This window comes from Hipposideros armiger, unplaced genomic scaffold (assembly GCF_001890085.2).
Source record: "Hipposideros armiger isolate ML-2016 unplaced genomic scaffold, ASM189008v1 scaffold_26, whole genome shotgun sequence".
NCBI classification, from domain to species: Eukaryota; Metazoa; Chordata; class Mammalia; order Chiroptera; family Hipposideridae; genus Hipposideros; species Hipposideros armiger.
The window spans coordinates 2,236,999-2,249,322 of NW_017731376.1; the positions used below are offsets into that span (position 1 = coordinate 2,236,999).

Sequence of the window (12,324 nt, forward strand, 5' to 3'; positions counted from 1 at the left end):
TTTCTATGCATTAACAATATGTCTTTGGAAAAAGCAAAATTGTAATGTGGAAAAAATGTTTTCTCAAGATAGTTAGAGGACATTGAGGTATTTAAAAAAAATAGTCTCATTGTAAGCTCTCTTCTTAAAGAAGCAAATTCTGGAGATCCAAGACTTACTTCATATGCTCCAAGTGTAGAACTATTAACTCTATTTAGAACTTTGTTTTTTACTGTCTAAATGACCTGCTGTTTCAGTGAAGGGGACTCAGTTTTTGCACTTTATTTTCCTAAAATGGATACACTAAATATTACAAATGTTACATACTGACTAGGATTAACAGAAATTCCACACACAAACTTTTAGGTAAAGTTCTGTAGAGTGGGAAAAACAAATTTAAACTATATTTTGCTGATACCTTCATAAAACTGTGAAATCATTTAGCTTGCCTAGGTTTTACGAAAAACACTTTAAAAGCCAGAAAGATGTATAACAAGACATAAAACTGCAAATATTTAACTGTCTATTTAGTTGCAATATAATTTAAACTTGGTGACTAGGACAAGAAAATGTCACATTCCTTTCTCTTGCTAAGGAAATTGCATATTTCCTTTGCAAAAATAAAGACTATGCGTTCCTCATTAGCATATATGTGACAGTTTTAAAGTTGTTTTGTTTCAGGTTAAAGGTTTCTATAAATTTTCTGATTGTCTCAAAGTTGAAAAAAGAAAAGAAACAAAGAAGAAAAAGCAAAACATTAACCTTAGGTATACAACTTTTGTTTTTCACCAAAGTTAAAAACAATGTCCTTTCTAAATATCATCTTCTAATGAATACACTTTCACATTGTTGCTTATGTTTTCCTCCGTGATCTGCAATGTTCTAAACAGAAAGTTAACCCCTTTTCACCAGGATTTGTGAAACAAATGGATATGGATTTCACTGAAATGAAAACAGCTGTGGCATGGACAGCTCACTACTGATGAGTGTGCACTACTGATGAGTGTGGACTGAAAGACACTGCGAGTCTTGGCTGAGAACATTAATTTCACTTGGGATTTGAGTAATTCTGGAAACAGAGAGCCTCTTTGAAAACATAATCAAACATTAATCAAATTTCCAGAATTTCACTGAAATGAAAAATGAAGGAAAAAGTGTAATAGTAACATTAAACTCTGTCCTAAGGGCTTTATATCTATTTATTCACATAGCCCTATTAGGTTGAAATTGCTATTCTCTCCATTTTACAGATGAGAAAACTGAGGCCAGAGAATTCAAAGATTTTGTCAAAATTCACTGTCTCTCAGTGGCAGACTCATGCTCGTAAGCCACTCAGTAGGCTTTAAATTGTGATTGTTGGTGTCTTATTAGAGAAGAAAAGATGGACAAGATGGAGAAGGTCATGAGGGGGTTTATTCTGTCTGTAAGGGCTGGGCTCCTTATGATTTCAGAATTCAATCCAGAGTGCATGGATTTAAAATCCTCTGGGAGGACAAGCTGATGGGTCACGGGATTTCACAGAGCCAGGCCAAAACCTGTGAGGGAGACAGGAAAGTCCCTAGCTCAGCTCCCTGGCTCCCAGAACACTGGCCCAGCTAGCGGCTTTATTAGCGGCCACCACGGCTTTCCTGGTCTCTGTAGAGGTTCCAGATTGAAGAGCCAGTCAGGATTGTTGGAGAGCACAGAATACCAGACCTACCTTTGGGATAAAGCTAGGTGCTTTTTCCAACTACTAAATATGTTGCAGGGATAAAAGTACACATGTCCATAGATACATCTATGTAGAACTGTGAGGGTTTCTATTTTTTTTTAAAACTTGATTTCCCCCCCTCATTATTAACAGTACACTAAAAGTGTACTACCAGAGCTTAGAAAGTCTATTTAATTCCCAATTTTGCTTTATAGTAAAAAGAGCTTGCTTCTGGATTCAGAAAATTCCAATAGATTCCCTCTGTAAGAATAACTTTTGTTAATGAAAGAAATAATATATATTGCTTTTGCCATGATAAGAATAAACTAGAGTGCATTTTGTTTATCACAATTTATGTTAAACATAGCATTTTCCAGACTCCACATATATTTATGAGATATAGTTGTATCTCCTATATAACTTATCAAAATAAAATGGAAATTTTTCTAAGAGTTTCTGACTGTTTAATGCACCTTTAAAAATTAAACTAATTTGATCATTTGCACCATAATTTCCCTAAATTTAAAAAATATATGTAGAGCCTACGGCCATACCACCCTGAATGCACCCGATCTCGGCTGATCTCGGAAGCTAAGCAGGGTCAGGCCTGCTTAGTACTTGGATGGGAAAAAATATATGTAGAGGTTTAATAAGCACATAACTTATTACTAACATTATAGACTGAAATAATTTTGAAATTTTAATCACCTCCAAATGATCAAAAACACCATATTTAATAGAACTCACCTTTTGCCCATTCATCCCTGGAATTCCAGGTGCTCCAACAGAACCCTAAGGAGACACATGATTACATTAAATTGATATCACAAATATTTCAATTCTAAATTTATATTGTATTAGTTGGAGCAGCCATAACTTTACCATGTTAAAACATATCTGGGAGGCCATATTTCTCAGTCCTTATCCACATACCATAATGTAAGCAGATTCATCAAACTTTCCCAGAAACTATGGAGTTAAATTTAACCATGTTTCTAATTATCCACTTAACTGTAATATGATTTTAAAGAAAGACACATCATAAATTGAGATCCATGGCTATCACAAGACCACATGGCTCTAAATTTGAGTGCTTTTAGGAAATAAAGAGGCTGAGTTCCACCTGGAAAAAGCTTAGCAGTAGCAGTAACTCTTGTGTTTCATGAGTTTAAATACCATAAAACGAAAGGTAACGAAAATAACAACTACTTGTTCAACAATTAGCCAAATAAGGGATGCATATCGTCAACTCAAATTTGTTGTATTTGCAGCATTTCCCCCCCCCCCCCCCGACTTTCAGGGAGTACATTTAGGCCACATGAGTATGAATATGGCTTGCAAAGTAGACTAGAAAAGGTGTTACAACTGTTAAGTATTGACTAGGAACAACATGGCTTCTGTTCATTAAATATTAATTGCAAATGCACAGTGGGGTGAATACCAATGGCTGGACATAAGTAGGGTTAACTGAGAATAAGAGAGCTAATTGTTACCTGAGGAAAATCTATGACATTTAACTGGATACAGTAACATTAACAAATGCTTTTAAATAGTGATGTTATTTCCCTCTGGACACCTCCCTTTTATGCTCTGGAGAAACCATTTTTTTAAAGACAATGTGCTTATTCTTTGCCTCACACTAGAAAATAGCTTTTTCGTAGTAGATGGATATTAGATTTCTTAGTAATAATGGGAAAAAGGTTTTTAAATACTAACTATAAATCTAAAATTGCTCTGAAAAATAAAGTCCATTAAAAGATAGTCATTATATGCAAAATAAATTGAGATGGTAAGTTCATTGGTGCTTTCCATGATTGTATTGAGTGGGCTGTTAAAGGACTTCCCGAAGCCTGAGGCAGTAATTTTATCCCGGTTGCATGTGGATTAGGGTAGCTTTACAATTTCACACCAAGCTTAATAGAGACATTATTGCGGAGGACAAAGTGTTCCTATACACAAATTGTCTCACAACTCATTGGCTTTTACTTGGTTTGTAGGATTATGTTTCAACAGATGCCACATGCCCAATGCTTGAGGATAAAAAGTCTCTATCTTTGATGGATTCCAAAGATAAAGATAATCACTTTTCCACCTGTTGTAATACAATTGTTTTCTTTAGTTTTCTGCAGGTTAAATATCCTTTCCACCGCACCCTCCCCCCACCCCTCTTGCAGGGTGGGAGGTGTAATGAGGAATGAGGACTTAGTTATATTTTTTTGGCAAAGGGCCATCGCCTGTTATTGATATATTTATGACTGCAGTACTGATTAATTTTAGAAGTTCTAGACCCTCTCCATCAGAATATAATGGTCAATTCTGATGACTGTGGATAAATGTTGACATGACAGTCAAGAAGTCAATTTTCAGGTTACCTCAGCAAAAGAAGACACTACTGGGCCACTCCAAAACAGTCACCACGAAACAAGTACATCCTTTGCTCTGGTCAGTTCTATGGTCATTTGACAATCAAATATTTAAGCAAGGCTATGCATCCTATGACCCTTCACATTTTAAGTTTTGTTGTGTTTTACCAGTATTTGAATTAAAAATTCAATAACCTTCAGGTTTGGCAGACAGCTTAAAAAAAGGATGCTCTGGATTTATTGGATTTTCTATAATGGAGCAGATTAGAAATCTAATGGCTCATGTTATTTGATTGTATCTTTAGAAAGCAGACTGCACAAACCAGAGTGTTTCAGCATGGTTTACAGTCGCTAATGCCATTCACCTCTTATGCTTAGCCATTAGACATTGGGAGCATAATTACTTTCACAGAATTGTTTATACTCTACCTTTTGTCCTGGAGGCCCCAAAGGACCCTAAAAAAAAAATCAATTAACATAATACCGTAACCATTTAAACTTAAAAGACCATTTAAACTTAAATTACCAATTAAAACTGTGCTATTCTATAAGGTTCTCTTAGCTGTGATGAAATATGCTCATGTTTCTATATCAAGGAAAATGAAAAGTTTCATTTGGAAGTACACAAGAAATCTTTCCTTCTCTTGTGTTCTCTTTTGGAGAACAATCGGCATATGCAGTAAGATTCCAAATTTTTTCCTTTAAGAGAGAAAGAATCTTTGTTATTCCAGTGCACCTGTTTCTTCAAATACCTGCAAATCTATCACATCAGTCTCATTTAGGAGACTGGGATGGTGCTGCTAGAAGCAGTTAAGATGCAGCTCAGTTCCCCCACGAACTGACACATATATCATATGACCTCTGCATTTTCAAAACTTCAGTCAGCAGATTTGCAAAGGAAATAATTGAACAGCATTACAAATAAATATGTTTCATTCTATTCTTCCTCTTATGAAGTGTGGCCTATTGACCTGCACAGAAACTTGTTTACAAACTAGGGGATGAAAAGGTCAACTGTGGCATCTAGTGTGTATCAGAAAATGGAACAAAAGATGCTGTTAGCTGTTGCACACACTATAATACTAAGGGACGGGGTGAGGGAGGAAGAAATATAATATTTAGGAAGATGAATGGAAATATTTACATATACAATGGAAATGTGGCAGTTCTGAGACTTTGCAAGTTTTCAACCACAAAGTCAGTGTTGGGATTCTGTTGGCTTTATTTAGAACAAGGCATGGCTTTGGGACAGTGGAAAAGAACCCCAAAGAGATACAGCTATAATTCTAACCATTCACATCTATTTTTAAATAAAAATATTAAGCATTTTCTTTCAATTAAAACAAATACTTTAAATTTTAGTATATTTTAACAAAGCTGTACTCTATCATTTTATATAAAAAACTCTTTATTCCATTACGCTTAACTAATGGGTAGCTTATTTTCAATGTGTGACAGACATTTCAGTTAATCAGCATCTTACATTCATACTCTGAAAACATTAAATAAAGCACTGGAGTGGTCATTAGAAGAAGAACTGATCATGCATTTTTTTAAATTAAAAATACACAATGTTTAGGAACATTCAAAGAATCTGTTCCTCAAATTATTTTGTAATCCTCACAAGACTAATAATCTCATATCATTTCCTCAGCTTTAGATTATTGAAGGTACACTGTACACTACCATATATATATACGTGTGTGTGTGTGTGTGTGTGTGTGTATTCCTTTTAGATTTATTCAACCAACCAACTTCTTAATGAGTTTATTATCTGACATATCTGTGTGGTCAGGCATTCTCACCACCCATTGCACTCGTTCTATTTAAAATTCTCCCTGTTTCCGATTTTGCAGAGAAAATAGAGGCTATCAGGTGTAAACTCCCTCAACACCATATCTCTCATCAATTCAAACCCATTGGACCTCCCTCCTGTGTCAGAGGAAGAAGAGGCTCCCATGCAAAGCGAACGCGCCACGTAGACTCTGGAATCCATCCTTGCCTCCACCCTCGGGGATTTGAGAAAATCAATTATGCCCGCATCCGCATCAGAGCCTCTTGCTTTCCACTAGTTCCTTCCCCTTAGCACATAAACATGTGTAATCATTTCCTCACTTGGGTAAATTGTTTGGGAAGGGAATGTTGGTGCTAAGTAAAGGCAGAATTTGGAAGCTGTAGTGAATAGTGATAGGAGATCTGAGACTGAGGAAAAGCCTTGGGTTTTATCACTGTCTGTGATTCCATTTTTCCAAGCGTCTCCAGAGTATTTCACTTCTTAAAATGTTGATGTTAGAAAGCAAATCACATAACAAAAAGTACATTAATTCAATGTTTAGACTGAGAATGTATATGTTCAATTCAAAAGGTTTGTTTCCTATTATAAACCAAACTTTGCCACTTGAAACAATATTGTTCACTAAAATTGGATACTTCATTACATCGATGTATAACCCTGGAAGGGAATGCTCTCTACAAAAATAAGAGCAAATTTTAAATAAAATGTTTTAACTAAAGACTAACAAATCTGGTATTTTCTAATTTGGTCTCTGTTGCATGATCACATTAGAGCAGAGATTTAGAAAGACTACTCATAACTCTGAAATCCATAAAATTATGTTAATTGAATATTTTAGGAGACTGTTTAATGAAAGTCAAAGGATTGCTAAAAAGAAAATGTGTTTTTCTTCACTGGTAGGAAACTGCTGCTATTTTTGCTAAGCTCAAAAAATAAAAGCAGTGTTTAGGATATAACATTAATTTTGAATTGTGAATATGTGTCTTGTAGATTATTCACAACTATGTTGCTGAGGATCTATTCTCATCTACCCAAAATGTGCTTATTCTCCTTTGACCTGGCAGGAAAAGTGACAGCAAGACAAGGATAGTGTCGTCCGTTACCAGGAGGGGACTGGGAATACAGCAGAGTCAAAGATAAGGTACAGACACACATTTGAGAGAGTATACATGTGTGTGCGTGCATGCACGCACACGCACACACACACACACACACACACACACACACACACACACACACGCGCGCCGAACAGTTATTTTACTGATCAACACTTTGCTTTTAAGTATATGCTTTGAGTATCCTTAGATTAATAATACCATTTTATATTTATGATGTTGTTGATTTTGAAGTTAGGGTATGTTGCTACCAGTTAAGATTTCTATATTTGATTAGTTTTGTAGTTTCTAGCACAAATATAAACATATAAAGTAATGGGCAAATGCCACAGAACCATTCACTAACTCATCTCATCTTTTTTCTTATTTATATTTTCAGCCTGCTTCAAAAGTCATTATGATAATGACTTGGATAAAGAATGTCATAAGTGCATTACTCACCAAACTGCTGCTTCTTATTATTCCTAAAATTAAAGTCACTTTTTTGTGTGTTCTGAGATTTCTAAAATAATTACATTATTGTTATCCCCATGACTTAATAAGTTTGGATCAAATAGATTTCCAAGCCAAAGAGTCCATTTTTTAGTCCATTTTTATTAATCAGTGAGTTGTTCCTTTCTTAGATATTTTCTTGGCAGGCACTTTTCTATTTGCATATGCTTTGTATACTACCAAGTAAGATGGGAATAATCTGGTCTCTTCTACTTTTCACAAAAATTTCTTTGTATATGTCTGAAGATTAAAAACTGTGTCGCATATAGAACGTCAACATATTAAGCTATATTTGTTTAAGTGTAACCCCAGAAGTGTAAAAATATAATTTGTACCTTAAAATAATCTCCTTTCAAAATGGGTTCTGGGTATTGTAAAATATGTAAACTTTTTCCACTGAAAGATTTTGGATAACGGACATAACTTTATTCAAGAGACAAACAAACACGAATGAGCCACTGAAAACTTCTAAGAGCAAAGTAACAATATCACTTGTCTGCAAATTAAGTTTTACACTAAAGTCTTCATGATCTTTCAGAAGAGGCCATGGAGAGCTATGCAAAGTTAAAACTCATAAATTGAGTCAGAAATTTTCATTGTGCACTTGATTTTCTTTCCTATTTACCCCCACCCCTGCTAGATTCCATTTCTAAAGATCATGTAAAATATTGTGTAGAACATGGTGAGCAAGTAAGTTAAAGAAATGCGATAGTCCCATTTAGTGATTATCTTTACCAAAAGTGTGTTAATCAGGCCCGAGAGTGATCATTTTTACTCCTTCTGCTCCAAGTCCACCAGGTATTTGCTCAAGAATCTCTCTCTGGTCCGGCCCTCTTGTTCAGCTGCCTTGTTATGCCCTTGTTCAAACCTGCGTCTCTCTCACTAGCTAATGTTACATCCACCTAAGGTCCACTCTACACAGCACTGCCTCGAGGGAGCTTTGTAAAAGGCTAATGGGTTCATACGTCCCCTCTGGTGAAAAATCCTTCAGTGGCTTTCTATAGCTTGTGAGAAAAGCCCAAGCTTTTGCAATAGCTGCTCACCACATAAGCCATGCTTTCATATCTCTACACCTCTGGATGTTGGCTTCTATAATGGGCATTTTTCTCTCTGGTCCTCTCTCTTCCACCCACTCCATAATTCAGAGCTCAGTACCCCCGCCCTTGGGGTTATGTCCCCTTCTTTTGTTCTTCCAAGCCCCCCTATGAGAGAACTGCTTTCATAGAGGTTACCAACAGTACTGTAATTGTCTGATTACTTCTTTACTCTAAATGTCTTGCGTCGTGCATAGTAGTTGGCACGTAGTAATTGTTCAGTGAATCCTTTTGAGTTCATTTATTAACTCATCCATTTAATAGTTTTCGAATGCCCAGAGTGTCAGGCAATGTTCTAGGCACTGGGGATACAGCAGTGAACAAACTAAACAAAAAATGCATGCCCTCCTGGTCTTCATATTCTAGTGAATAGAGAAAGACAGTAAACAAATAAGCAAGTAAAATATCAAGTTGTGTGGGTGGTAAGTGTTAAAGCAAATAGGGGCACTGGGATTGGGAGATGTAGATGCAGGAGTCTTTAAACTGGGGGCTCAGTGAAGGCCTCAGTGATAAAGTGACAACTGGATGGAGCTCTGAAAGAGGTCAGGCAGAGTACAGGCATATAGAGGGGGAAGAGCATCCTACACAAGGAAACAGCAAGGTCAAAGGCCAAGAGGTGGGCGCATGCTCAGTGTGTTCAAAGAAAACCAGGGAGGCCATAGGTGGGAGCAAAAGATGGGGATATGGATAGGGAAGAGAGACCATATTTGTATGGCCTTGTAGGTGATTATAAGCACAATGGTGTTTACTTTAAATAGCATTAAAATTATAAAAATGAATGAATGAATGCATAAAGTAAATCAAGTTTTTCCTTATACCTTGACAATAGTGTCTCAAGCTAGGAATGACAAGATTTTTCACCCTGTGTTCACCAGAGTCTTTCTAACACTATGGCCTAGTCTAACAGCCTGTAGATCACCTCTAAGTGAAACAGTGAGTGGAGGAATTCAGTTCATGGCTTCCATACTAAAAAAGCAAAGCAGGGCCGGCTGAGTGGCTCAGTTGGTTAAGAACTCACTCAAGAGTTTGAGTTCTGAGCAACAGTGGTTCGATTCCTGGCCCGAGCTGAGCAGCCACTGGGCTGCCAACAGGTGGCAGGATGGCTCAGCTTAAAAAAAGCAAAGCAAAGACCATCTTAGTTACATGATCTCATTAACACTCATAGTGTCCTGGGTGCGGATGTAGATCTAAGGTCTCTAATGTGCTTCAGAAAGCCATCACGCAGACAGCAGGTGGAATTATCAACCCAACTTAACCTTCAACGTAAGCAGGTAAGACATGGATGTTTCTGCAACCATTATGCATTTATTGCACTTTTCAGTTTGTAAACATAAAAAAAATTAATTTAAAAAAGCCTTTGTTTGCTAGGTTATGGAATGGGAGAAATTAATGAATTTTTCTGACACTAACAATGTTAGCACAAATTTGATTGAGGTATTAATTATTTAAACAGGATGCAGAGTTTCTGAATGATGTGTGCTTTAGGGTGCCTCTCGGGAGGTGTTTGAAGGCAGGTTCTGGTTGCCTGCTATTAGGAAATGATGTTCTGTGTGAGCAAGGGGTGAACACAGTTCCTGTTTCGTCCCTGATGGCTAACAGTAAAAGTTGACACTCTGAAAGCTGCTGGTCATTTCTAGATACAAGACTATATAACCAGCTTCTGTAATAAAAGACACAGGGAAGAAAAAAGCAGTGGTCCACCTGTGAAGGGAAGGATAAAAGCCCCAAACTAGTGAGCCATTTACAATAATTTCCTTTTCGAGTTAAGAAATTTTCCATGACTTAATATAATAAAATGAAGAAAATAGTTTTAAAAATCTGGTTCCATAGGGAAGAACGATATAACACGTATAATCTAACTTATAGAGTCATAAAATGTTCGTATCAGACTCTCTCAAGGGTTTGGTGCAGCAGACTTAATTTATAACTTTTTGAAGGATATTAACCTGGTCCAAATGCATCACAAGATGAGAAAATCTATAAATTTAGTTCATAAAGAGTAAGAGGAAATTTGAAGTAAATAATGGAAATTTGTCTTAAACAAGGTCCACTTAAGATGTGCTTCTGTCAAATTCCATGTTCTACTTGGATGTTTGAGGACGGAAGGTCAAGAAACATAAACTCTAGCCATGATTATATGTATGTCTGGAGTATAATTCAAGCGATATTTTACAAGATTCAGATTTCATAGCTTAAGTGTGTGGAAGTGCCAAACTAGAAACTACTGGGAAATGTTTAGAATATAAGAGAGCATGCTGAAATGTTTTCAGCGTAAAGGCCAATGAATGATTTAGTTGAGCTGGGTATGAAGGAACGCAGCATAAACAAGAAAGGAGCAGGCAAGTGCTGACATGGGAGAGCCTCATCGCTTGTTTTGAGTCTTTCATGGACTCTGTCTTCCGTCCCACTTAATCATTCGTATTTTCCCAAGCAGTCTCCTATTAGTCTTCATGTGAAGTTCTTAATCATTCTTCTAGGCTTAGCGGTCATAACTCACTTCCTTTGTGAGCCTTTCCCAATGCACCCAGACAGAGTTTGTTTTGATCCTCTGTGTTTCTTGAGCACATTTTAACTGGCTGTATTTTAATATATTTACATATTTATAAAATATACTTGGCTAGGCAGCAAATTCCTCAGGCCATATAGTTTCTATCCTCAGCACCTAGGTCAGTGCCTAGCAAATAAATAATTACTGATTAAATTGAAGCAATGAATTCATGAATATTGAAATTATTAAATTCCATTTATTGGATTTCCTCCATTATTTTGCTGCTCAAACTATCATGCCTACCTCCCTGGAAGGAGTTTCCAGTTTGGAGGCAGTTGTTTCTGTGTAAGTATCTGGGATTTGGGGTTCAATAATAGCACTCTATAATTTCTATTATTTAAAGAAGTTCCTCTAAAACAGGTCTCATTTAGATCCTGTCAATAAAATGGGGTGTCATGACATCAATTCATAAATATTTGATGCAAAAAAGTAAATGAAGTAATTATTTTTTTAAAATAAATTATTTCTGACTTCTCTACCTCATGTGTTGACTTTTCGGGGGGAAATATTAAACCAGGATGACTCATTTATTGGTGTTTCACAAAATCATGAAGCTGTGACCTCTGTAAGGGAGGTCTCTTAAAGCTCAGGAAATTAAAGAATACATTTTTCTCATCACTTGACAAAACCAGGACCCAAGACTAAATATTGAGCATTAACTACCACCAGCAGATTAAAGACAGATCTAGGTATTTGAGAATCCATGTTCTGGGTAAGTCCCCAAACGGAGACTATCACCTCTCACCAGATACCCGGGGCTGAAATTAGCTTACTCCATCCCTTCTAAATATTTAATAAATTGTTTCTCATTGCTAAACTCAAGATGGAAATGACCCGGAAAGAAAGAAAAATTAACAGGCTTCCTCTGCCCTCTGTGATTAAGCATACTTCCCTAGTGTAACATAAAGGAAGCAAATTTATGGTTCACGAAGGCCTATCACCCTCCACTACACTCAGTAAAAAGTGTTTCTATTCAGTTATAAGTGCTTTTCCTATTTTAAATCAACAATGTTGAGAAACACTAGCTGCTAAAATTTAAATATCCCATGATCAGCAGAAGGAGGACTTAAATTTAGGAGTATAATATATACTCGTTTACTATTCAGATCTGTTTTCTGTCTAGGTCAGCACTGTCAGACAGAACTTTCTGGAATGATGGAAAGGCCCAAGATTGCTCTATCCAAGTACGGTAGCCATTAGCCACATGTGGCTACTGAACACTTGAAATGTGGCTAGTATAATCATTAG

The 12,324-nt window shown here is 36.4% G+C and overlaps 1 protein-coding gene across 21 annotated transcripts in view; it reads right to left on the reverse strand.

Annotated features, from left to right (window-relative positions):
* The window catches only part of COL25A1 (collagen type XXV alpha 1 chain), a 469,048-nt gene that overhangs the window by 99,675 nt on the left and 357,049 nt on the right, over nucleotides 1-12,324 (reverse strand). For all 21 annotated transcript variants that reach the window (XR_002123213.1, XR_002123212.1, XM_019636067.1 and 18 more), the window contains 2 exons: nucleotides 4,462-4,488; nucleotides 2,417-2,461 (listed from right to left, as the gene is read on the reverse strand). Coding sequence is in view for 19 of the 21 variants with exons in the window: in XM_019636067.1 (XP_019491612.1) it covers nucleotides 2,417-2,461; nucleotides 4,462-4,488 (72 nt within the window). In the remaining 2 variants the exon portion in view is untranslated. The remainder of the gene's footprint in view (nucleotides 1-2,416; nucleotides 2,462-4,461; nucleotides 4,489-12,324) is intronic.